Raw genomic sequence first — 25,894 nt, forward strand, 5'->3', positions numbered from 1 at the left:
CAACATGGGGCACTGAGAATGTACAAAACCCTGTTAAAGTCCCCGTAGGAATTCTCTTGACAGGAAGAGGATTCAGGAGAGTTACTGCCTCTCAGGAATCTCTTAATATGTGGTTAACATGGGGAGATGAAATATTTTAGTTCCTAGACCCGCTCCTATGGAGCCCTGATAGGCTACTCAATAGATCCATTCCTAAGATGCCCTGAAAGGCTGCAGCCTGTCTGTGGTGTTAGTCCGCAGGCCCTTGTTCAAGCCATCTTATAAGAAGTTCAAGACTGTGGGCACACTGGGATTGGATGGTGAAAAAGTCATGTAGAGGTACCAGTGTGTAAATATTTTCCAGATATCATAAATTTTGTAAGTGGAATGGTGTCTAGATGCCATTAAGGCAGGAATCAAGAGTAGCCAAGATGAGCTAGTCCTACCCTGTCAAACTTCAAATAGTCAGGTGGAATTGCATAGGTTGTGGGTAAATGAGGGCCCCCCGGGAGAGGAGATCTTGATGGGGAGGAAATTTCTAAGGATCTCTGATGGATAACCTGAGGAAATCTGGGAACCAGGGTCCCCTTGGCCACCTCTGCGCTACTAGAATGACTTGTGCATGTAGTAGACAGATGACTTTAAGAACCAGAGGGAGAAGCAGAAAAGGGGAGGAGAAGGCATATAGAATGGGCCATTCAGTGTTTAGATAATCCATGCTTCTGCACCCTACTGCCGATACCTTGAAAAGGATCACAAAGTTGGGCATTGTCGCTTGATGTGAACTGAACCAGAACTGGAGTGCTCAGGTGAAGAGTCATATCTTTGAAAGCCTGGGGTTAAAAACCTCCACTCCGCCTCCCTGAGCTTCTAGAGGCTGAGCCAGTGCATGTCAAGGTACTGGACTCCTGCTAGGTGTTCTGCTTGTCAGGAGAGTAAATTCGTCTCGGCCTAGTGAAAGAGGAGTGAGGCTTCTAGAGCTAGGCCTCGGGCCTTGGTGCCTCCTTGGTGATTTAAAAGCTTTGGCTGATACATTGTCTGTTCTGCCAAGTTTATGGTGATCTTGTAGGGAGCTGTGGAAGACTCTGAGAGCTAGGTGAATGGCTTTCCATTCTAGGTTTATGCTCTACAGAGCCTCCTGGGGTATCCATTTGCCCTGAGTGAAAAGACCCACAGTGTGTGCACCCCATCCTAATAAGCTGCCTGTGATGGTTCTGTGTGGAACCTCCACAATCATCCTTTTCATGAGTCATTCCTTCTGCAACCATCCGTGGAAGCAGGGGAGAAGCAGGGGAATTCTGATGTGTAAGTGAACTCAGCTCTCTATTTGTGGTTGAAAGGGATGGAGGACTTTTTAAAGCCACCTTGTGTGAAACTGAGCCCAAGTTACTAGGTCCTGGAGAGAGACTAGTATTCCTAGCAGCCTGGATAATTGCATCACATCCAAGGAGCTGGATGTGAGAACTAATTTCAGGAGTCCCTTTAGCTTTAGACAACACTCCTGAAATGGTGCTGCCTGAAAGGATCTTGTATTGATGAGAACCCTGAGGTGTTCCAGGGTCTAGGAAGAAACAAGGGAACTCTTTGTACGGTTGATCACATATCCCAGGAATTCTAGGGATTTAATCATGGTCAGGACATTGTTCAAGACTTGAACCCTGGAGGGTGCCCTGAGTAGAAAATTGTCCAGGCAGGGGTAAACAAAGATCCCCTATTGGCGCAGATGAGCCACAACTGTCACCAAGATCCTGGTGAAGACCCTGGGGGATGATGTCAACCTGAGTGTGAGTGCTCTGTATTGAAAGTGATTCCAGTGCAACAAAATCTGAGATAATGCTTGTGGGCCCTCCTGATGAAATACGGAGGTAAGCCTCTGAAAGGTCTATGGAACAGAGGAAATCTGCTTTCCCCAGGGAAGCCAGAACTGATTTGATATTTTTCCTGTGGAATTGTGGTAGACTATGAAACAGTTTAACCACTTGAGAGCCAGAAAAAAATGTTTTTTAAACAAGGAAGAATACCGAGTAGATTCTGGAGTAAACACATCAGAGTACACAAAGGGCCAACAGTGTGCAAACTTGAGGAGATTCCCCCCACCAGCACTGGGTCTTTGAGCGGCATGGCATCAGGTAATTCTGCCCTTGTCCTGTTTGGAGGACTGACTGGAAGATGGAAAGTTGGAGAACTTTGCTGTGTGGTGATGCAATATAAATTTGCTCAGCTGAGCTCTAATTCAGGTTGTCCTTTGGGGCAAAAAGACCATCTTGGCCTCAGAGGACTGATGCTGAGTGTTAACATTCTCTTTGCGATTAGTAGGCAATATTTTCCTATTATCCTTGTTTTTGACTGAAACAGGATCAAGAACTTCACCAAAGAGTTTATTGCTCATAAAAGGCAGGGCTGCAAGTCTGGCTTGGGATGCTACATTTTCGTCCCAGTGCCTAAGTCAGATATTGTGCATGGCAACTAGGGAAGAGGTCATGGAACGTGCAATGATTTGAAGTGCATCAAGGGACGCATCAACCAAGAATGTTGATAGAGCTAGCTTCTTTAAAGTATCTGTCCCAGGCTTAGGGAGAGAAGTCAGCACCAGCTAGTTTTTCTGCCCTGTAATAAGTAGCCCTGGGCATTAGCATTGGCAGCACTAGCCCTGAGCACAAATGAGGAGTTTTCAAACACTCTTTTAAGTGTCACTTCAACTCTCTTATTGCATGGGTCTTTAGGACCCTGTTCCCCCTCAGAAGGAATGATAGCATGGGATGATAAAGCAGCCACCGGTGCATCTACTTTGGAAATTTGCAGTGTCCAAAGCTTACTGTGGTAAAGAATAAAGCTTACCGAACAATTTTGGTGTGTGCTTCTTTTGCACAGGTACTGCTCACTCTGCGTCCATGACAGATTTAAAAGCATCAGGGAAGGGAACCTCTGCTGTCCTGCGAGGGCCCTGAGGAAACAAAAAACTTCGCCCCCAGCTTTATTAGAGTGGCAGAAGAAGAGGTAGTAGGCTCAGTCTCAGGATTAAGGCTAAGAGCTCTGGTTGCCTTGGTCACAATCTAAGGAAAGTGTCCACCGGAAAGAGCCTAAGCATTTGCACACACTGCTGTCTCTTCTCTGGAGAGTCTGTCCTTCTCCCTTGAGCAGGAGACCTCTGAGGAGCCTGACTCACCAAGCCATCCACACCAGACTCCTTCAAGCTATGTTCTGTGGGGGAGTCTTGTGCTTGGTGGACCTCATAAATGAGGAAGACTTAGTGTTTGGGAGACAATTCCTCTGCCCTCAAAGGGCAGGAGAGCGAGGAGTCTAAGGAAGCCTCAGGTTGTTTAGCTTTTACTCAGGAGCCCAGCAACCGAGGCTCCTGCACAGGTTCTGCTGCAGGGCCTAATTTTTCTGCCACAGCTTTGTCTACAAGGTTCTGGGTCCACAACACAGCATGTGACTGGGCTTCCTGAGAGACGGGGTCCTCCCTGGAGAAGTGGGTGCCTCCTCTGCTGAGCCTGAGATGCCAAATTCTCCCCTCCCCTGGGTAGTGGAGGCTGAGCCTACAGAGTCAACTGAGGCCATTATTAGCACTTACCTGAGGTCAAATGGGGGTCGTCCTTTGCATCTACTAGTCCAAGACGGAGCGTGCAAAAGGAAAATGGCGCCCGAGAGGTTCACCTTAGAGGCCTGAGGTCAATTACTGAAGCTTGGGAGCGCTGGGCAGGATGGGTGCCCTATTTGTAGAAGGTGCCTGCCTTGCCCGCAACAAGCAGAGCTCGAAGCATGGGCAGAAGAGGCCTGTCAGCTCCTTCACTTCCGCCACAGCTGTGAGGCGCAAAGTTTTGGGACCCATTCAGGTCGCGGAGGCACTAGAACAAGGCAGTGGGCGCCATGATTTCTCTGGACCATCGCTGCCTTTGCCGCTTGACAGACTCGGGTAAAAATAATGCAGGGGAGCCGAGAAGCTCCTGGCACAAATGTGCCTAATGAAAACATTTAAGCTCCCACCGCCAAAGCGGGCCCCTGAGGGAGCTTCACCGCATTTTCCCTCCAGTGCCTTAAAGGACTGGCCCCTCAAGGGGGGAGGAGGAGGAAAGTAGAAAAACAGTTTACTTCAGTGAAAAAAGAAGAGTGAAAAAGTCTCTCAAAATGAGGGAACAAAGTGACTTGCAACCTCTTGCCAGCGAGGCAAGGCCAAACTGGGAAATGAGAGCCTTCTGTGTGGAGGAGGTCATGTGACTTGATTAGACCCTGCCTAGCAACACAAGGGCAAACCCATACTAAGGAATGCACCCTTCCTCCACTGGAGAACTGAATTTGAATGCATTCGATTTACTGATTATATCTCAAATTTTCAGAATATCAACTCTTTGCTTTTCTTGTTGGCAAAGCAGTGGAGTCAATGGGCAACTTCCCCAGAAGTGAAACATTCTAAGATTTGCCCTTGAGGTGCTTGAGTGACTTGCTAAAGACCATCCTGGGCCTCTTACCTAAAATGATAAATAATAAAACTAGGCCAATATAGTGCATTTGGAAACAAAGCTGTTACTGCTTCTTGTTCTGTTTTTCCACCAACCCACTTGCTGCCTTCTACTCCCACCTGTAAAAAGCAGGATTTGGGTTTTATTCAACAGCATGTAGAGGCAGAGAAAAGGTGACTGGTTGAAGAAGAGGGATGGAAAAGTGGCAGCTGCAATATTTTCCCATAGCTTTGGAATGTTTAAGGGGACAGGCAGGCTCTCAGGGCTATATACTGCTTTTTGAAGTTATGACTACCCCAAAAGGAAACATGCATAGCACAAGCCTAAGCATATTTACTCAGAAGTCCCACTGTATTCAGTGGGGCTTTTTCCTAGTAAGGGTGTTTAGGACTGCAGCCTAAAAATTAACACCATTATTAACTCAGATAATTTGTGCAATAATTAACTGTCCAGTAGGGGGAAGACCAAACAACAGAAATAATTGAAAGGAAAAGAAAGAACAAATATGATTTAATAAAATCTAATCACATCAACTTAAAATTGGGCTTACAAATAAAATTCAAGAAATGTTATTTTGTTCCCATCTTCAAAAGTCCAAGAGATGTAGCTGAACTTTTACTAAGAAGCACCACAATAAAAACTGGGGCTCCTGTGAAAAGACTGTGAATATATGTATCCTCAAAGACAGCTTTCTTCTAGTCACTGATTTCAGCGAACTTCCATCTCCCCCAACAATCAGTATCTTCTCTGAGCCAGCATGCCATCATTTTTTCTTAAATATGAAAAGTTATTATCCTTAACCATATCCTCATATCAGTTTCCAAATTAGGAAATGTAGGGGGCACCTTAAAGAAATTCACTATCAGTACCTTTCAATTTTAACCAAATATGTTTCCAGTAGCCTAAAAACAGTAGTTGGAGAAGCATCACAAAAGTTAAGGGGGTAGACAAGGATAGAAGCAGTTAGTAATTATCTCTGTGATCACAGGGTGAGGCAGGCTCCATCCCAGAGTTACTGCCAGCTTGCCTGGGGCTGGACACAGTCCTTCAGATACTGGTCACAGCAGTACAGCATCTGCAAGGGTTGGGTATTTCCCATCTCAGTAAGTACAGCAGAGTCAAAACCCCTTTATATGCCTGGGCTCTGGCTGGTTGTTTAAACAAAACAAGATGAAGTGTTGTAGGTAGTACATGAATTTGTTTGATTGCATGGAAGGGAAAAGGGAGAGGATACATATGATTCTATGGCCAGCTCCCAATTTGATGAAACTGTGGTAGAGATTGGCAGCCTTATACCTGCATATGGCCTGTCAGACCAGATAAGAGCTTTTGTGACACTGATATGAAAAATAATCAGTTTACGCACAGTCATTAAACATCTCTTTATTACAATCATTCATTCATTTTAAGAAATACGGTTTGAAATCTCAAATACAGAGCGCAATTAAAATTTGTGCTGTTTCCTAATTAACTTAAATTCTCACATCCCAAAGGTTTACAAGCCAATAATTAAACAAGACTGTGCGAACTCAATAAATAGTAACATCTGGTCCAGTTCAACTATATTTTAACAAATCACAGACTTAATATAGATAGAAAAACCCTGAACATCATCAGCCTGATACTAACCACTAGTGTGCAGGCCAGTGGTAAATTTTGAAGTTTTATGGGGCAATTCTTAGTTTGTTTGGGTTTACCTTGATAAAAGTATGTGTGATATTAGTGCCCATTGTGATTAATAGGTTGAGACAAGTAAGAAAATATTCCAAGTTCTAAAGATTTAAAAAAATGTTTAGTTGTGACACATTGCAATAGTTTATAAATAAGGAAGCTTTTTATACATGATCATGATAAATAGTCTTTGGCTATACTTCACACTGCCTTGTGCTATACATAAATATTAATAAGTACAAATTACATTTGTGAGTAATTATGGTAGATTTCTTAAAACTTTAAATTTTGGGGCAAGACGTCCAAAACAAGGTGGCTTATTTTTGTTACAAGAGAAATAAAAAGGCTTTGTATGCTTTTAGACATGTGTATTTTCTCTTGGCAGGGTATACATACTTCATTAGGAACTGTCGTTGTCAGAAGTTTTACTTAAAAGCAGGGATGGGCCAATCCACCATGGCGGGACTTGGCTTCACTCATGCATGAGTCCTAATGGGTGGCCTTCAGGACTCAGCCAGAGCCTTTTTGGGACTCTGACTCAAGTCAGAGTCTTATCAATAAACAAGTCAGGTGTGGCTCTGCAGAAAAACCAGAGCTTCTGGTGGTGTGTCAGAGTTCTCATTTAACACTTTCCTGATATCCCCATCCCATCTGTAAACAAAAGCTCTGCTATTCTTTGAGGGAGTACAGCAATGCAGAAAGCGCCAAGTTTCTGAGTTTTTACTTCTTCCTGAGAAAAACTCTTGAGTCACTTCTGGTTTCAAAACATGTGTCTTGAGTCTGCAAGAATCTGGGAAACACGAGTCTGCCTGTTTGGTGACTCAAGACAGAGTTTTACAAATTGAATCGCCCATCCCTGCTTAAAAGTTGCTTCATAAATTACAGCAAAAAAGCAGCCTTAGCATTTCTCGCACAGATAATCACATTTTTTTTGACACTTGAAAGTTCAGTCCACCCACATCTTACGTGCGATTGAGCAAATTCAAATACTGTATACACACTCGTAACCCCACAAAAACAGAGAAAAACGACAGTTTAAATAGTGATTCTGCCCCCTATTTGACTCAGGGCACAATCCTAACCACTTTGTAATGCATGATACATGAATGCCCGGGGGCCAAAACCCAGCAGGAGATGCCCCAAGGTAAGGTAATAAACATGCCCTTACCTTAAGGAAACCCCCTTTACTATCTCCCCACTGCAGGATGTAGTGCATGCCACACTGGTGCAGCTATGTATGTCAGTGCTGGAAAGTTGGTTAGGATTGTGCCCTTACTCTATTTCCCAAGGAAAGTCTGAAAAGAGAGAATGAAGCTGCTGTTCCATCAATTGTCTGTTTCCATGTGCCTCTAATATTGTGATTTCAGTTCTCAAAAGAAACAGTACATATTTGTTGGAGTTAAGGAAGTTTTGACTACATGGAATTTTGGTTTTTCATGCCAACCTCAGTATATAACTCACATGTAAGATGCAGGCTCTCTGTATTCACATTTCCAGAAGTAAATATACATTACTCTTATTGCTTCTTACTTTAAATAGTTTGTATTGTAATCTATTTTAAATTATGTTTTTAAACTATCAACCACCTTGGAAGTTTGCACACTAAAAGGTGGGATACAAGTGTTTTTAATAATAAAAACATGTAATTCATTTAGGCTCCAAGGGTAGGTACATTTACTGCTTGCTTCCTGATACATGAATGCCCTGGGACCAAAACCCAGCAGCAGGTGCGATCTTAGAAATTGCAGTGTGTCTTGGCAATACAACAAATGTGTGCATCATCTAATGAGTAAGAATGCTTTGCTCCTTAGAAGTATGATTTTATTCATGTGCAAATTTATGCAGATTTAATAAATCTAGGGCGCAATCCTAACCCCTTTCCAGCACTGGCATAGCGGTGCCAATGGGACATGTGTTGCATCCTGCAGTTGGGTGTCACTCACGGAGGCCTCCTCAAGGAATGTTTGTTCTCTGGAAAGTACTGACATAAGAGGCTAGGATTGTGCCCATAAAAAGCTCATATGATAAATCAACTAAGGTTTTTTTTCTTTTTTGGGTGATAATTGGGGGTTCAGACAATATCATGTGGCTATTTGCTTTCTAAAATTAGGAAGATTGTGCTTTAGGAAAAGCTGATGAGAATAGGTAATCTACCCATGACAAATGCTGGATCATGAAGTGAATTTAGACTTTTGAAATACATGCAGGCATTGAAGGTGAAGGGACTTAACCGGCTCTGCATCCCATAATGTGGATTGTAAACCTCTTGGATACAACCACATAAGGCACATATTTTAGCCACAAGAGAGTAACAATATTCTCAGCCAAAACACATTGGCTTAGAGGGGTGTCTTCAAGATCTATGGTTCAATGCTGGAAGAGGTGATGTGAATGAAAGCACTGCAATTATTTTTTAATTCAGATTATTATTACTGAACCATCTATGTGAAGTCTCATCAGAACTAACACAGAGAATCCCTGAGAATTCTTGATTAAAAGAGGGAGCTGTAACCATCTAGAGATGAGAAGGTTAAGCTGTGTTACTTATTGATCTGTCACTGTTTCCCTGTATTTCAAGCATTAGGTTTTAATGGCACTTTTGGTGCAGATACACAGAACAGACTTTTCATTGTGCCTTTCTTCCTTCAGCACAATGCAAACGGAAATCAGCAAAAAAATCAGTCCATGCCAAATTAATCAAGATCATAGCTTTTTCTTTTCAAAGTGAGGGACAATTCCAACATCATCCTGTGCCAAACTGCTTTCCTTTTCATTCATCCTCAGGTTGTCTTCTGCGAGCTGGGATAGGTACTTCTGTGGTTAGTAACAGAATGAAATATTTTTAAAATGAATGAAAATTAATTACCTTGCATCCAGTATTTCAAACATTCAAGACACTATCAAACATTTAAGTCACTAAAGATACACAATTCCTCTTTAGAAGGAAAAAATACAATTTGATACAATATCATTATTTAATGCTGCCAACACTAACAGAATCAGGACCCAATCCTATCCAACTTTCCAGGGTTAATGAGGTTCTGCCAACAGGGTATGTGCTGCATCCTGCAGTCAAGAGACAGTCATAAAGGACTCCTTGAGGTAAGGGAATATTGTTCCCTTACCATGGGGCTGCGTTGATAAAGTTTGAAAATGTTAAGACTTTTTTTTTCAGCTGGCTTGATTTCTTTCTCTCCAGGCCAATGAGACTTCCCTTTCCTTTCACAAGTTAAATTAATAGGCCTAAATTGGCCTAGAAAATTTTAACTTATAATCAGTGTCTTTCATGTTATATGATTAATTTTATTAATTAATTAATTATATTAATCATATAGCAAACATATTTTACTTTAACATTGATTTAAAAGAACACTCAAGTTAAACCCTAAAATATACTGGCAAAAGGAGTTAACAGGTGTGCCCCTGTATCTGTGGGGGTTCAGTTCCAGAACCTCCCACGGATACACAAATTCGTGGATAAGAGAGGACTTCCCCACCCTCCGGAGGCAAGGGGTTATGGATCTGATCTGCGCAGACATGGGATCCATGGGTACTTTGGGTAATACATTTTTAACATGTTGCCATATCCACGTCCTCCTTTTTAGGGGGGAGCTCCACCTCCATTGGGTTTTGAAAGGCCATATACTACTCAGGACATGGGAATGCCCTTTTAGTCCTTTTAATGGTCCAGTAAAACAGAAACAGGCTAACAGAAATGGGAGAGGGACTTGTCCCTCCTGTCCAGGTTGACTTCACCCTTCTTCCTGCCCCTTTTCCTGGGAAATCCTAGAGGAACCTATGTCAGTGTTTCTCTACATTTGTCCCCCAATGTACCACTTTGCATGTTCCACCTATTGGAAGTATCACTGGAAGTACCTGGTGATAATGTCATTGCCAGTAACTTATGGATTGGGTGGCCAGACACAACATGACAAACACCAATAAGAGGCTCAGGGCACAGCGGAGAGCTTTTTCAAGCATGTGAAAAGTGTGTGTTGGCACTCTGCCTGCTGAACTGAGCCTCCTACCACAGGCTTGTCAAGTTGCATTGCTGGTCTTACTGCCAGGCGGCAGGAGTTCTGGGGATCCTGCAAGTACCATCGGATACCACGTCACATACCACCACTGGTATGAGTACCACTAGTTGAGAAACATTGACCTAGATGGTTGTTCCCTGCTGGAAATGAAATCCTGAATATGGTCAGCCAAGGTACTTAAAGCCCCATGCTATCTGTTGGCTCACTATGTTCCCGAGATCCCTAGCCAGGATGGGTTTTGGGACTCAAGGAATCCGGCCTCTTCCTCACCTTTGGGTAGTTGCGGAACTGGGCTGCTGCCTCCTCTCATGTCTGTGGCACCCTGCTATAACTTGCAGCAGGCTTTCCTTCCCAGGCTTCTTTCCAGTCTTTTCCTTCTCTCCCCTGCTAGGTCAGGTCCTCCTTACTCCCTCTTTTGTCTCCCCTTCCCTGCCCAGGCTTTCCCATACTACTTGTCCTATTTCCTTAACCTTTTCCCAGCTCTATTGTCCAGTTTCCCTTTCAGTTTACTTGCCTCCACTCCCATCTCTGTTCTTGCCTCTGCTTCTGTCTTTCTCCTCCTCCATGTCATTCCATCTTGCTTGCTCCTTCTCATTCTTTCACCTACTCACCATCTCTCTCTCCACTTTTGGTCTCCACCTCAGCTCCTATAACCCTTTTGTGCTACTGTGGGGATATTTTAAAGGGCTGGAACCAGCTCCTGCCCTTCCTGGCCAGGTGCTGCTTGTCAGCTCTCCTGCCACCCATCTGAGACTGTGGGACAGCTGATCACAGTTCATTGCTCTGCCAGCCAGCTGACTGGGAGGACCGTGCGTCCTGCCCACCAGCATGCCATGCCCATTCAGGGCTCATATGTACACAAAGTGTTATGCATCTACAAATGTAACATATGCACACATGTTATACATATACATGTGTCAGGAGCTGGGGTCAATGTGGCACCCTGCTACATGAAGTACAGGCATCCCCTATGACCATGGGGTTCAGTTCTGGGAGGTCATGCGGATACGGGGGAACCCTATGAAAATTACAGCTCTAACTGAACGTTAAAAGGAACTTCCTCAGCATTTTGGCTTGATGCCTGCAGTTGCATTCTTCAGTTCAGCAAGGAACCTAGCTTTACTAAGGCCCAAATTCTAACCAATTTTCCAGCATTGGCATAGCTGTGTCAATGGGACATGTGCTGCATCCTGCAGTTGGGTGGCAGTCACAGAGGCCTCCTCAAAATAAGGAGATGTTTGTTCCCTTATCTCAGAGTCGCATTGCTCTTATGCTGGTGCAGGAAAGTGGGTTAGGATTGTGCCCTGAAGCAAGAAACACTCATGCTTCCAGCACAACTGCACAAAAACTAAAGTACTATAATGGGTGTGCAGGAGGGTGCAGCCCTCCTGTGTCCATGGATAACTGAGGCAATGGATATGGATCCACAGGATGCTTGTAATAAACATTTGCTTGTTGCTGTGTAATAGCATGAAGCGCCCCACAAAGTACACCTTGGAGGGTTAAAAGGAAATAAATTCAGGGCTAGTCTGTTTAGATAGCTTTGTATTGTGGCATTTGTTACTGAGGGGCAGTGGATGGCTTTAAACCACCTATTAACTGCCTAAACCTCCACCCATTCTGGCTGTAATTTTTGTAGACGTAGTATTGCTTCACTTCATCTGTGGACAACTATCAACCCACTGTTGTCAGTGAAAGTGCTTTGAAAACGGGAAGGGCAATTGCAACTGAGCTATGAATCACACATGATATCACTTCCCTTTATGATCACCCTTTATGGTGATCATAAAGCATGATCACCCTTTATGGTGCACATTCACAATACAGTTCCCCACAAGTAATGGTAGAGCAGTGCTCAGTACAAAGTATATGGCCACAATGGGATGGATGCCTGAGGATCACTTGCTACACAGCAAAAAGATTCAGAACAGCCGTGCTTTTAATTAAAAGTTAAATTTAATATGAACACATGCACACATACACAAACACACCCCTTCCCTGGGGAGGAAAAACAGTTGACAACTGTCTAAGCATTTCTCCTAATGAATTCTTGCCAAGAAAATGCCATTACTTCATGCTCTTAAAAAGAGATTCATCTGTTGCTTAGGTTCCCTAAAACCATTAATGTATGTAGACTTTTAATGAGCAAATGCATATTTTTCAAGCTATATAAATCTGCTGTGGTCTTGGATTAGTGACTGCCCTAAAGGGAGAAAAAGAATCCTGAAGGCAAGCCTTTCACCTGTTCCCATCTCCTCTTTCACTTAGCCTTGTGCGTGACTTGCTACTGTGCTGTCTACAGCATTCTATATTCATGGGCAGCTTGCACTTCATTTTCTAAAGACAGGACAAGCCTGGTCGATAGTTAATCTCCTCTGGAAGTTTCATATGCACAGCCAGGGAATTAAAGCAAAGCTCTTTAGCTTCTAATTGGCTCTGGCTACTTTTAAGATGTTATGGACCTTAAAAGATAGAGTAACATGGAGTGTCCAATATTGTCACTACAGTTTGGGGAAAACAGCAGTACAGACCCTGGAAAATCAGGGAAAGGAGTTGGGGGCAAGAAGGACATTTCAAACAAAAAGGTTTTTTTGCCTTCTTCCTGTTAAAAAAATAACTCTCTAATATTTGGAGTATTTTTTATGCAAAACAGCACCACGCAACATGGGGTAGTAACAGATTTTCAAAACTGCATATCTAGACGTTGCTATGTTGTATCAGAAACTGTCAATGTTTTATAGCCCTATGCATGTCTACTCAGAAGCAAGTCCCATTATAGTCAAGACAGCTTACTCCCAGGTAAGTGTAGGTAGGATTGCAACTTTATTCTTTCAGCCTGATCACACATATTACATTTTCTTCATTTCTCATACCCATTTTGAACAAAGGAAACTTGAAAAAGGTAAAATAGGGGAAATGAAGTAGATGAACCAGCATCAGGATTTATTCGTCTCCAGTCATATTGCTGTCTTGTATCAGATGACCAGTGCTAAGTTAAACAGATATTTATCTACTGAGCAGCTGCACACCATCCCATTTCTTGTATATGGTATACAGCACACAAACACAGATACCTCAAGCCAAAAAATGACTGTCTATAGATACACCATCAGGCTGTGGGTGTTTCAGAGCACTTAGCTAAATGCTAAACACACATATCACACATACTGCTCTGGGCCAGGATATCTTAGAGACCGCCTACTCCCGTACAATCTGGCTCGCCATCTCAGGTCATCAGAGAAGGCCTTTTTGCAAGTGCCGCCACCCAAGGAGGTCCGGGGGGCGGCTGCAAGAAATAGGGCCTTCTCGGTAGTGGCACCAACATTATGGAACTCCCTTCCCCTTGATTTGAGAATGGCTCCCTCTCTTGAGAGTTTTCGGCGAGGCCTGAAAACACTGTTGTTTAAACAAGCCTTCTGATTTCTGGCCTTCTTAACATTTTTATACATCTTTTAGTTTGTTACAGGCTTGATTCCTCGGTGACTTGCTCTTTTATTCTGTCTTTAATCTGACTACTGTTTTTATGGCCTCTGTAATGTGTTTTTAAATGTTTTTATCATTATCATTTTATGTTTTACATGTTAAATGTATTAATGTTTTTAAAATCTGTTTTTTAATATGTTGTTAGCTGCCCTGGGTCCCGTTAGGGAGAAGGGCGGGATAAAAATAAAGTTTTATTATTATTATATCAAGCAACCCTGCAATCATGCTTTCTTCCAGAGCACAAGGAGCCAGGCTTCGACAGAGTTGGATGCTGTACACTGGAACAATCTTGAAGCCTTGCCTTGAACATTATGGTGTGGTTCACACAAAACTGTGTAATTGTTTAACCAGGCCTACAGCTTCTGTGGCTGACTCTGTTTTCACTGTATATGAATGATAATTCAAAAACTACAAAATAATACATTTAGAAGCAATTTCCTAATACATGTTTTATATGTTAAGAAATGGTTCACACAGTCCTGTAGCATGTAACCTTCCCACATGATGGTGCTGGGGTACAAATGTGAGTCTAAGGCTACACCTGGACCTTTGCACAGAACATGACGAAGGCATACATGCCATCTGTCCATCACAACACTGAAGTGGATGGTTCACACAAGTTATTTCATGTCACATATGATATTGTACATGAAGTGAGGAAGCAGGTGCATAAGCCCAAGGCTTATCCTTGTATGCTATTACACCAAGATATTACGTGTAGTGTGAAGAAGCCTCAAGACTCATAACATGCATAAATTCATAATTTGTTACCTGAAGATTTTTATAGTGAACAGTACTTCTACAATGATGAGTTTTTGCTGTGTCTTCATTTGTGTAGAAAAGTCCACAAAGTTTGCAGTAAAAACCAGTTCTGGGCACAACAAATTCCACTCCTATTTCAAAGAAGATTTTAATTAGATTAAGAAAACACCAAGAGATAGACTTATAACAAAGTTTACCTCCAAAGAGAAGAACAGTTATTGATTTTTTCTCAAGAGTTGTCATTATACTTCAGTACATTTTCATAATGCTGCCACTGGAGCTGTAATGTACCCTAAGAGAATGAGCTATGAATAAGGAAGGGCACAATCCTAACCAGGTCTATTCAAAAGTAAGTGCTATTTTGTTCAATGTGGCTTACTCTCAGGAAAGTGTGGTTAGGATTGCAGCCGAAGTCTCTAGTTTCAATCTCTTCTTTAATCATTAACACTGCAATTACATGCATGGTTACTCAGAAGTAAGTCCCATTCTGTTCAATGAGGCTTATTCTTGGGAAAGTGTAAATAGAATTGCCACCTAAGGCAAAATGGAACCTACTTCTGAATAAACATGTACAGGACTATGCAGTAAGTGGCCTTAGGAAAGTATTATCTTCCAATCTCAATTCTATATCTGTAAAATGGGTATAATCCTGACCTATTTTACAGGCTTCTTATAAGAATTACAAGATATTTTGACACTTCTGTTCCAGCTATTTGGAGTTTCTGGAGAGACACAGGGCCTGGGTGATTTTCTACTGTATTTGAAATGCATTCTCTCCTCTTCCATTAGCTTGCTGATCAAAACCCATCATTAAACTAACCTCATCCATATCCACACTAACCATGTTTGGCACCTGTTCTTTAGTTCCAATTCTCTCTTAATGTTTGCCTATCCAACCTTCACCCCTTTCCTTCCAGGACCATACCTCCTTCTTGAGGCTATCTGACTCTTTATGTTGCCCTGCATTCTATGAATGAAAAGGCAAGCCATCTATAAGCTAAACAAAAATAAATACATGCATGGAACTTCCTCCCAGACCATCCAGTCCACTCCCTTGTGGGTAATCTATCACACAAACCATGGTGGAGCAATGATAAGTGAAAATTTCACTGACCACATACCCCTTTTCCCATCAGTGGCAATGATAGTAGAAATATTATCGTATGACTCTCTAAAGCAGGGTGGGCAAACTTGGGCCCACGGGCCATTTGCGGCCCTCAGGGACCCCCAATGCAGCCTGCAGGGAGCCCCCAGTCTCCAATGAGCCTCTGGCCCATCGGAGACTGTTGGAGCCCGCGCTGGTCCGCAACTGTTGGTCGCAACTGTCAGACGTGAGCTGCGGGTTGAATTAGAGCAAGGCCTTTATAATCTCCAAGTGTTTTCTGCTTTTCACTGGGTATTATTTTAACGCCCATTGTTTCTGAACAACTTATGTCTCCATGTGTTTCCTGCTTGGTCTGTATGTTGTCATTGTGCAAGAGGTATTGTAAAGAGGTAAACAGTTCATAGTTCTCATGTGGTTCTACATGCCTTACTATAGTTCTCATGTGTATTATAACTAAAGTCAGTAACATTCATTCATTCATATAAATTCCATCTCTAATGTATTCATTTATGCAAATTTATTCAAATTTGAAATGTGAATTAATTCTTTTTTTCCTGGTCCTCAACACAGTGTCACAGAGATGATGAGGCCCTATTGCCAAAATGTTTGCTTGTCCCTACTCTAAAGTCTTCACAAACCAACTTCTAACTGGTCTCCTCAGTTGTAATACCCCAATCCACAGTTCTAAGGTACATTTGCCTCTCACAAAGACTCATAATCAAAATCTACTATCCCATGCATGCTATAGCTTTCTTTGTTAAAACTTACCTAAATTTTTGGAATGCAGAAAACCAGGTACTTGGGAGTTTTAAACCCTGACCTACCCTGTGATGCTTAACCTCATTTTTATGTTTCAATGCTCTTCTGAGAAGCTGGTAACTCCTTTAAGGGTGCAATCCTAACCCCTTATGTCAGTGCTTTCCAGCACTGACATAAGGGCAATGCAGCTCTGAGGTAAGGGAACAAACATTCCCTTACTTTGAGGAGGCCTCCATGAGTGCCACCCAACTGCAGGATGCAGCACATGTCCCATTGGCACAGCTATGCCAGTGCTGGAAAGCACTGACATAAGGGGTTAGGATTGCGCCCTAAGTGATTTGAAAGTAACAGCATGCTTCAAGATGAAGGTACTTTAAAAAGTTGAGTTATATGAATGTGCCTAGAAATACCTAGGGGAATGCTGAGCTCCGTAAACACATCTTCTTGATCCCATAACGGTGAAAAATGTGTTCTTTTTGATTCCACATCTGGGAAGGCAGGAGTTTTCATTTCCTGAGACCTATAATTTACTTTGAAAGCAAAGGAACACACTAAATAAAAACAATTTGGTGACATGCAGGAAATAATCCTACCCCTAAATATTTTCTAGATTCCAAGAATCATGTTTAACACAGTGTAGCTATCAGTAACAAGGGCCCAAGAGCAGCTACACTCATAACTTTGATTCTTCCTACTTGCTAATAGCAATTTGAAGAGTACAGGCAAATCTGTTTACTAAGAATAGCTCTTACCTTTATTCTAGGGTGTAGAATAGTGTCTAGAATCCACACTGTATGTATTCAGGCATTATAGTTGGTTTGAAAACTTTACACAAAATGAAATAAAGAACATGACATGGAATTTGATTGCTCCCATCCCAACAAGAATCATAATCAAAGAAAGAGACACATGGAAACCAGAGGAAGGGGAAGCAAGAATACACTGAAAAATATGAGGTTACTTCACATACTTAAGCTTAGTTCCAGGATGATGTGAGGACTTTCTGGATAGTCTAATGTAGGAATTAAGGGCCCAATTCTAAGCTTTGTGTGCCAGCTCACCTCCAGCAAGCACTTTCGAAAATATGTCATAAAGCACATTTACATGCCCTAGTGCTGGTGCTCCGCCAGTGCTAGTCCAGCACTGGCTGGCGCTGGGCTAGTGCCGGGCAAGTGCTGGAGCTCCACTGCTTGGCGGTCACGTGGACCACCAGGCAGCGGAGAGATAGGAGGAGGTGTTCCAGGTGGGGGGAGGCAGGTGGAGGACAGGGAAAGGGAGGTGAGGAGGTGTGCCGGGGGAGGGAGTGGGGTGGGAGGGAGGCGAGACCTGTGGAGCAAAGCTCCACCAGATCCAGAGCCTCCATGTCGGGCTGGTTGCCTGACAGAGGCTCTTGATTCTACGCCAACCTTTTGGTCACTGTAGAATCAAGTAGCCCCATTGTGGGGCTACTAACTTTACCCAGGAGAAGGGGACTTTTGTCCCCTTCTCCAAAGGAGCTGCTGGCAGCTGCCTGGAGCACACTGGATGCGGCGGCGGCCATTTTTAGTATTGCTGCAGCCCCGTGCACCAGGCAGCTCAGGATTGAGCTGCAAGGCTTCTGTGGACAGAGTTGTCAATAATAAATTCATTTTCTGGGTTTCAAGGCCACATTTGCCAAGTCTAGATAATAACCTGACATTTCACCTTAAATTCTGTAGAGTTTATCAAGGGATAAAGAAAAAGTTTATTCCCTTGATAATGCTCTACAGCAGTGTTTCTCAAACTGTGGGTCCCACAAGGTGGATCACGATCCAGTTTCAGGTGTGTCCCCATTCATTTCAATGTTTTATTTTTAATATATTAGACTTGATGCTACCATGGTATGTGATTGCATTTGGGGAAATGTTACAGACCTGTACTTTTAAGAGGCTACCATGTATATTCTTTTAACAATGATAGTAAAGGATAGATAGTATTATCTAGACTTGATGGCCTTGAAACCCTTGAAATGAAAAGGAATTTCTCATTATGTTTCTGGATAGTCTGTCCTTACAGAAAGGAGTTTGATGAAGTTGCCCTTCTTCGCTACCCATATTAGTGGTGACAAGTTGTGTTAAGTCAATGATGTTCTCAAAAATAAAACTAGCATTTATAAATGTGAAGTTGTAATGTATTTAATTTATTTTCAGAGTATTAAATACTGTAGTATTAGTAATTATATTAATAATATTACAGTATTTAATACTCTGAAAATATCCTGCCTGGAACTGCCAGTGCCAATAACTCAGCAGTAGGAGTGGGTTGTAGACAGGGAGGGGAAAGACTGGGGACATAACTGAGCAGGGAGGAGGCGAGAGAGGATGCATCAGGCGGCAATGGCACATTTCAGATCTTATCCCCTCCATTTAACCCTCCCCCCACCTCTCTCCTCAGACACAGGGCACCAAAATAGGTGGTATATGTCCAAGTAGACCCATTTGAGATGGGCAGCCTACCAGGAGGCAAGTACAAAATAATGTATTCCTGGGGGCGGTCTGATCTCCCCCCCCCCATCATAGGAACACAGCAAGTGCCTTTTTGATATGGCTGCATCAGCGCTGGAGGTGAAGGATAGAATTGGGCCCTAAGTCTGGTATATATATTTGCACACCATGGAGCACAACTCTGTTATCAAAGAAAAATGGAAGAAGTATAGTCAGAAAACAGGAAAGTTGCTAGCTCTCAACTTAGAGCCCATGCCTTTCTCTTTAAATGCGTGACAGAGCATAGTATAGCAGCTGGTCTTTTTACGTATCTGCTTCCTCTGCCCTGTGCAGAGCAAAACAAAGGTCCTGCTTGCCACCACAACTGGGGAAGGAAAGTGGGGGAGCAGAGACTGTTGGAGCAGCAAGGTGGGAGAGACAGTGAATATACAGTCATCCTGCATCTTGCACATGACAGTCCTGCATGAATTCAAGTATACAATACACACTCAGCCACTCCATGAAAAGACAGGAAAAAAAAACCAGATTAATTGTGCAAGTGACTCCACCCACTATTCCACTTACTCTGTTTATGCCTCAGAGAGAGCCTGAAACTGAGGAATGAAGCTGCTGTTCCCTTAGTTGCCATATGTCTCTCATACTGTTATTTTAATTATTAAAAAAAAGTACATGGCTTTAAGAGAGTTTTGGCTATATGAGATTTTGGCTTTATATGCTGACTTCGGAATGTAACTCTCATGTAAGATGTGGGCTGACTGTATATCCTTGGTACTACAAAGCACAATATGCTTTAGCTGTAAGCAAGTTATTTATCCTGGCAGCTTTTTGTGAGAATCATTCTTACAGTTGAAGCCTCAGTTACTGAGCAGCAAAACATTCGCCAAAAGCAGTAGGTTATATAGTACAGGTTTTGCAGGTCATGCCTGGGTTCTTTTTTGTCACATGTATCTACGTACTAAATATACTTGAAGCTGTCTGTGATCTGGCTATGTAACATTTAAACACGATCCCAGTGTTTGAATAGCAGCTACAGCACTTTGCTATATTGTTGATAGAATACTGTTTATAACCTTCTGCCCATAAAGCATCTCTTTCTGTTGTAGGATTTTGGATTTGTTTTATTTTTTATTTTATTTTATGCACAGTATTCAACTGAACGAAAATTTAAATAGGATGTAAGATTCTTTCCAAGGTACATCATTTAATTTTCTAACAAGTTAAAAGATTTTAAAGAGCAAATTAATTATCCAACGCATATTCTGCATATATTTTCTAATCATACTATCATATACAATGAAACATATGGTGAAAATGGAACAGGGCCAATTGTGTTATATAAAATTCTGCACTAGTATAGAAAAGAAATTAAACAGTCTAAAAAGCCATTTCAAGATTAATTTATCTGTCTTGCAAGACATCTAAGGAATATTCTTTCTCAACTAGACATAAATGACTGTTATTGTCCTGGTCTTCCCACTGTCAATTCTGCATCATTTAAGCTGGGAGTTGCAGAGGTTCAGCTCAACTTGCATGAACACAGAACAGACGCAATAACAGGCATCTCTTCCAGAAAGCTTCCTATTTCCTTGAAATCATTTCCTTGACATCTTATTTCCTTGACATCATTTGAATAAGAGCCTCTAATGGCTGAATTTTGGCAGTGCTGGCAGTCTACTAAGCACCTTCCTAGGAAAATTACAATACTCATAATTTGTTACAACATTACTTTGAGTTTTAGAACTAAATTCATGATGCCCAGTTTCTAAAAGTATTCTAACAAAAGAGAGAGGAGAAGAAAATACAAGTTACCCTGAGTTTTTTCATGCTCCTGACTTCCACAGCTTTTTTCCTCCTGGGAGCTTTTTACCAGCACTTCCATAATTGCTCTATTCTTGCTTTCTAGTGAAGCAATCTCTTCATAATCATCTACAAATGTGTCACTCTGCTGCAAGAGTTCTTCTTTTGGGCATTCTTCCACCTTTAAGCAGATGTCAGTGTTTTCATTTATTTTTCTTTCCTTATCTTGGTAACTGGAATCGTTTCGAGGTCTGCCTTCATACAATTCATCTGGCTTCTGTTCAGTGTCCATATTTAGATGTGATGCTTTAGTAGCTGCATCGTCACCCTCAGATCCGTTGAGAGTTCTAGCAGTTTCTTCTTCCGACCTCAAACTTGTTTCCATTGCATTAGATTTGTTTTCACTTCTATTTAATAAACTCTGCTCATTCTTCACTTCAAGTCCAGCAGCAGCTATTGGATTCCCTTCACAGCATTCTTCTTGTTTCTGACCAACTGTAACTATTTCTTCAAGTTCAGTTATATCAGGTTCCATGATAAGGTCATCTTCTCCCACTTCATCTACCGTTACTAGCTCTTCCATATTAGTTGGATACCAGGTCTCAGCTTCCATCTCACTTCCACTCTCCCAGTCCTGATCCTGAACCCCATTCAAAAGGTAGAAAAGGATAAATTGATATTAATATTTAGAGGGGATGGAAAAATGCTTTTTGATTGTCAAACTTTCACATATGGTACACATAGTGTGTTGGTGTCACTGAAGACAATAAGATTCATATAATTGGGAGAGATTCTTATGAGGACAGTCTGTCTCATTTCATTTTTGTAATTATTTTCATTACTTTATATACCTGAATATTTTCAGAATTTGCATTCAAGTTAGGCATTTTCTAAATTTTTGACACACCAAGCCCAAAAGGTTCGCCATCAATGATCTAAGACAAGCTACACCAATAAATCATTGGCTAGACAGCATTTAGAAAATGCCTAACTTGATTCTGCTGGCATGTAACTCCTCCCCTCGAACAAAAGACAAATTCTTAACACAGTCATAAAAAAAATACAGTCCAGTCATGTGCATGACTGTATTATATAAAGAAATGAAAATAATTACAAAAATGAAATACGAGTAAAACAAACTCAGTTGTTATTGGGTGTTGGTGACTGCTGGCGTGTCGCCCAAAACACTGTGGCATGTCATGTTGCCTCTGACATATGTGTCATAGGTTTGACACAACTGTCTTAGGCTGTTTCATAGGTAGTTAAGGGCTTGTGGTCATCGGAAGGGAGGGGGAGCCCTGATATCAGTGCTTTCCTTCTTTCCTCTGATTTTCTCATGTCAGGGTAAAATGGCAGACTCCGCTGCCACCATGAAGACAAAGCCAGGCAGAGACAGACTGTCCTCATAAGAATCTCTCCCAATTACATGGAGAATTCTACCAAATCTTAACCAATAGTGTGTAGTAAAGGAGGGCAGGGCTCTGACTGAATTCAACCAACCACAGACAGGTAAAGAGTTAAAACATAAAAAGAGTTTATTAAAAATTAAAAACAAAAACAAGGAGAGTTTGGGTAATACAAAGAGGAAAAAATAAAACAAGATTGGAAAATAAAAGCAGGCTGGCAGCCCAATCCTGAGCTGCCTGGAGCTCCCAGGCTCGGTGGCACCGAAAAGGGCTGCCGCCGAATTCTGCGCCTCCCGCACTACCACGGGAGGCTCCTCGTTCATTCCCTTCTCCCAAGTAAGGTAAGCAGCTCCGCAATGGGGCTACTCACTTTACCTCACTCACTTTACCTGCTCACTCACTTTTCCTACTCACTTAGGAAAAGGTGCTCGTGTAGGGTGCGCAGCCCTCCATGAGCGCCCTGAATCCTGCAGAGCTCAGCTCTGCAAATCCTCCTCCTGCCCGCCCCCAGCATGCCTCCAACTTGCCCCTTGGTATGCCTCTTCCCCGCCCCCTCCTGCCTCCCCCCTCCCCAGAACGCCTCCTCCATGCCCCTGTCCACACCCCCATCTCCTGTTCCACTTCTCTGCAGTCTGGGAGACCATCGAGCTGCGGAACCTGGGCAACCGCCCCGCACTAGCCCAGCACCGGCTGGCGCTGGGTTAGCACCGGTGGAAACCTGGCAGTAAGCCCTGCGAATGTGGCTTACGGCACATTTGCAACTGTGCTCGGCGGCATGGAGGTGTGCCGCCGACCACAGGATTGGGCTCTTAGGCACTGGAAGTGCCAGAAGCAGAGTTTAATAAAAATACATGCAGGTGATGATTACAGGCAAACTTAAAAGCAAAGGAATTCCCTAACTTGTTTAATGGCCCAATCCAATCCAATCCAAAAGTAACAGCAGTGGAATGTGCGTTCCACCAGTATAGGCTGCCACAAAGCAGCCATAAAGTGCTCTTCAGAATCATACGCTGCTGGCAAGTCAGCAAATGTCCCCTTATCCCAAGGAGACATTCAACCACTGAAAATCCCCCGAAGGATGCAGCAGAAGCTACACCAGTGCCACTGCATCACCATCCAGGGATTTAGGTAGGATTAGGCTGCCCATCTCACTGTTCCCATACTCCACTACCACCTCTCTGATCCCCAGGGAGCTAGGTGAGAACTTGGTTATACAGAGATACTTTCTCTGAGGGAATACACAGATATCTTTACTTTGCTTGACCATAAGAAACCAAGGTTCAGTGATGTCACTGTTCCATTAAATTAGATGTATTATGACCACATGATTACCCCACCTGCCTTCTGACATGGTCAGGTGGGCTTGGCTACCCAATCAACTGGTGCAAGCCAATCCCATCAGGTGGACTAGTTAGGACCTATTGCTACAGATGTGGTTTTTCGGTGATAAAAAAAATAAAAACATAACACTGCTTTCTGCACTTCTCATTTTTGTAAACAAAATACCACCACCCCAAAAATCATGAAAAAATAAAACCATTTTCTAACACCTTTGCATGTTGGTCAAAGTAGGTTGGAGGTTTGTGGATAATGACTGTGGCTGCATCTTCTGACAGTATACCATTTACCTAGTGCTCTTTTAAAGTGATAATTTATAATTATAATTTATAAAATGTGCCCTCAAAATAAAAACCCATAACATCACTTTCTGGATTTTTCATTTTTTCAGAAAATGAAATCTGTGAAAAAACAAAAACGAAAAATCACACCCCTACCTATTGCTCTTGAGGAAACCAGATAAATAAGAAACAGAATACACAGAACAACCTGCCTGACTGGAAACACAGTCCTTCTACAATGGCACTGCTTTCACAGTGTCTCAGGGAAGCCTCTTGTACTTTATGCTGAGACTTTTCTTAAGAGAAAACTATAGAGGAAAAGAAGGAATCAAGGGCAGCTCAATCATCACAGGACCTCTCATAGGCATTGGTGAAATTTGTGTTCTTTTCCTACAGCCAGCAGCTCATCTACCTAGGGACACCTTTTCCTCAATCAGGATGCTGATGCTTCTCACTACACTAGTCCTCACACAGTAATGGGGAATCCATTCAGCTTTCAATCTCTTCTTTCTACCCATGCCAGCACATGTCGCTATGCTAGGTATCATTGATAACAAAATGCTATAATCTTGAATTAAACAAAGACAACTCTAATTCCAACAGCAGAGAATGACTCCAGACACATCTTTTTCTTAAAAATATCTGCTGTTGATCCAATGGCTGTGCATGATACATATTTGCTTTTAAAATTGCAGCATGTGTTAAACTGCCCAATCCAGCACAACCTCCATACCAGCACAATCGTGCTACGCTGATGCTAGCTGTTGCAAAAAGTTCCATAAAGCAGTTTGCAACAGCATAGTAGTTGCTGGTGTGAAGGCCCTCACTGACCTGCGCATGCCAGCAAAAGACCTAGTGCATGCTGGATGCAGTAGGATCTGCACTGAGCTCTGTGGGAGAAGGGTGGGGAGGGGGTGTAATGGGGTGGGGAAAGGATGGTGTCAAGGGCAGGGGTGGGCAGAATGGGCCATGGGGGAGGGTAGAATCAGCAGCAATAATGTATGCCACATTCTATCCCCTCTCTCAGACCCCATCTGCTGACTCACATTGACTTGTGCCAGTCCTTTGGCTCACACAGGTCCGAGGAGACCTGTTGGGTGGGCTTGGGCTTTCCCCAAGGCAACAAATGTTCCCATACCTTGCAGAGATCTCCAGACTGTAAAATTCCCAAGCAGGATGCAGCACAGCATGGGAATTTGTACTGGATTGAGCTACAAAACGTATATTCATTTGTTTCTCTCTTGTTTACTCAATTCAACTAGTTCTCCTGGTGTCCTAGAAAGGCACTAAGGGCAGATACTGTTCTTACTCAGGAGATCAGTTTCTTGTTGCTACAGATACTGATAGCTTTTACATCTGATGATCAACTCATGATCCTAAAGATATGAATCTGGAAAACATCCAAGGTCTCTGTTTCTTCAGAACTGAATATGGAAACTAGCTTTTGAGTTTATTTAAATAATCAGTAATCTTCAGTCTATATAAACTATATAAACTTGTAACATTTACGTGCTAAATGTCTTTGCTTGCTTCTGTTCAAAAGTGACAAACTATCCTATTTTTGGATGCAATTTACAAAGTTGTATAGTCTGCACAAGGACACCTCATTTTTGATTTCCAGTGTAAAGATTTCTATGCAGTCTATAAAGCAGATAGCAGCTAAAAGAAGAGAGTCTGAAGATCTGTTCAAGGAAACAAAAGTCAAGATGGAAAAATTCAGAAAGATTTTAGGTATGCCCTCAGTAAGGGGTAATATTCACTGACAAATACATTCATTGTACTTGCCTCCAGGCCCAGTTCATTTCCTTGAGAGCAGTAAAGAGCTGGGCTCTAAGTATCTTACAGGTCACCTTCTCCCTTGTATACCTCTCCACACCATAAAAAAATAGAGTCAACTCCTATTTTTCTGAATAAGATCTGGAAGGGCATTGAGTATGGTTTTTTTTTTTTTTTACTGTAGAAACACTTTATTGTTGTTGTTCCTGGGTTTTAGGTGACACATAAAAACCTATTCAAAAGAGTTTATTCTGGCAGTTGGCTTTTACTAGTATAATAATAATAGCTTTCAGTATGTTGGCTTCCTGCTGGTTTTGTTGTTGGGCTGTGTATTTTTAATGGAGCACGTGCTGCATCCTATGGTGGGGAGGCAGTTATGAAGATCTCCTCATGGTAGGGAACTTCTGTTCCCTTCTGCTTCCAATGCCCAATTAGGTCTCCTCAGATTTGTGCCAGCTATCTTGTTGGTGCACAACTGAGGATAATAAGGAGAGAGGAGAGGGAACAGGGATAGGATCTTGGTGCACACCGGCACCGCCAGGCTCCACTCTATCCTTTCTTCCCTTCCTGGTTCCACC

The 25,894-nt window shown here is 42.4% G+C and overlaps 1 protein-coding gene across 6 annotated transcripts in view; it reads right to left on the bottom strand.

Annotated features, from left to right (window-relative positions):
• Window positions 1-5,806: 5,806 nt before the first annotated feature.
• RBM20 (RNA binding motif protein 20) overlaps window positions 5,807-25,894 on the bottom strand; it is a 191,726-nt gene continuing 171,638 nt past the window's right edge. For all 6 annotated transcript variants that reach the window (XM_066621032.1, XM_066621033.1, XM_066621031.1 and 3 more), the window contains exons 11-14: window positions 20,528-21,155; window positions 16,667-16,786; window positions 14,402-14,523; window positions 5,807-8,924 (exon numbers count right to left, since the gene is read on the bottom strand). In XM_066621032.1, coding sequence (XP_066477129.1) covers window positions 8,814-8,924; window positions 14,402-14,523; window positions 16,667-16,786; window positions 20,528-21,155 — 981 coding nt within the window. In that variant the 3' untranslated portion in view covers window positions 5,807-8,813. The remainder of the gene's footprint in view (window positions 8,925-14,401; window positions 14,524-16,666; window positions 16,787-20,527; window positions 21,156-25,894) is intronic.

This window comes from Tiliqua scincoides, chromosome 3 (genome assembly GCF_035046505.1).
Source record: "Tiliqua scincoides isolate rTilSci1 chromosome 3, rTilSci1.hap2, whole genome shotgun sequence".
Taxonomy (NCBI): Eukaryota; Metazoa; Chordata; class Lepidosauria; order Squamata; family Scincidae; genus Tiliqua; species Tiliqua scincoides.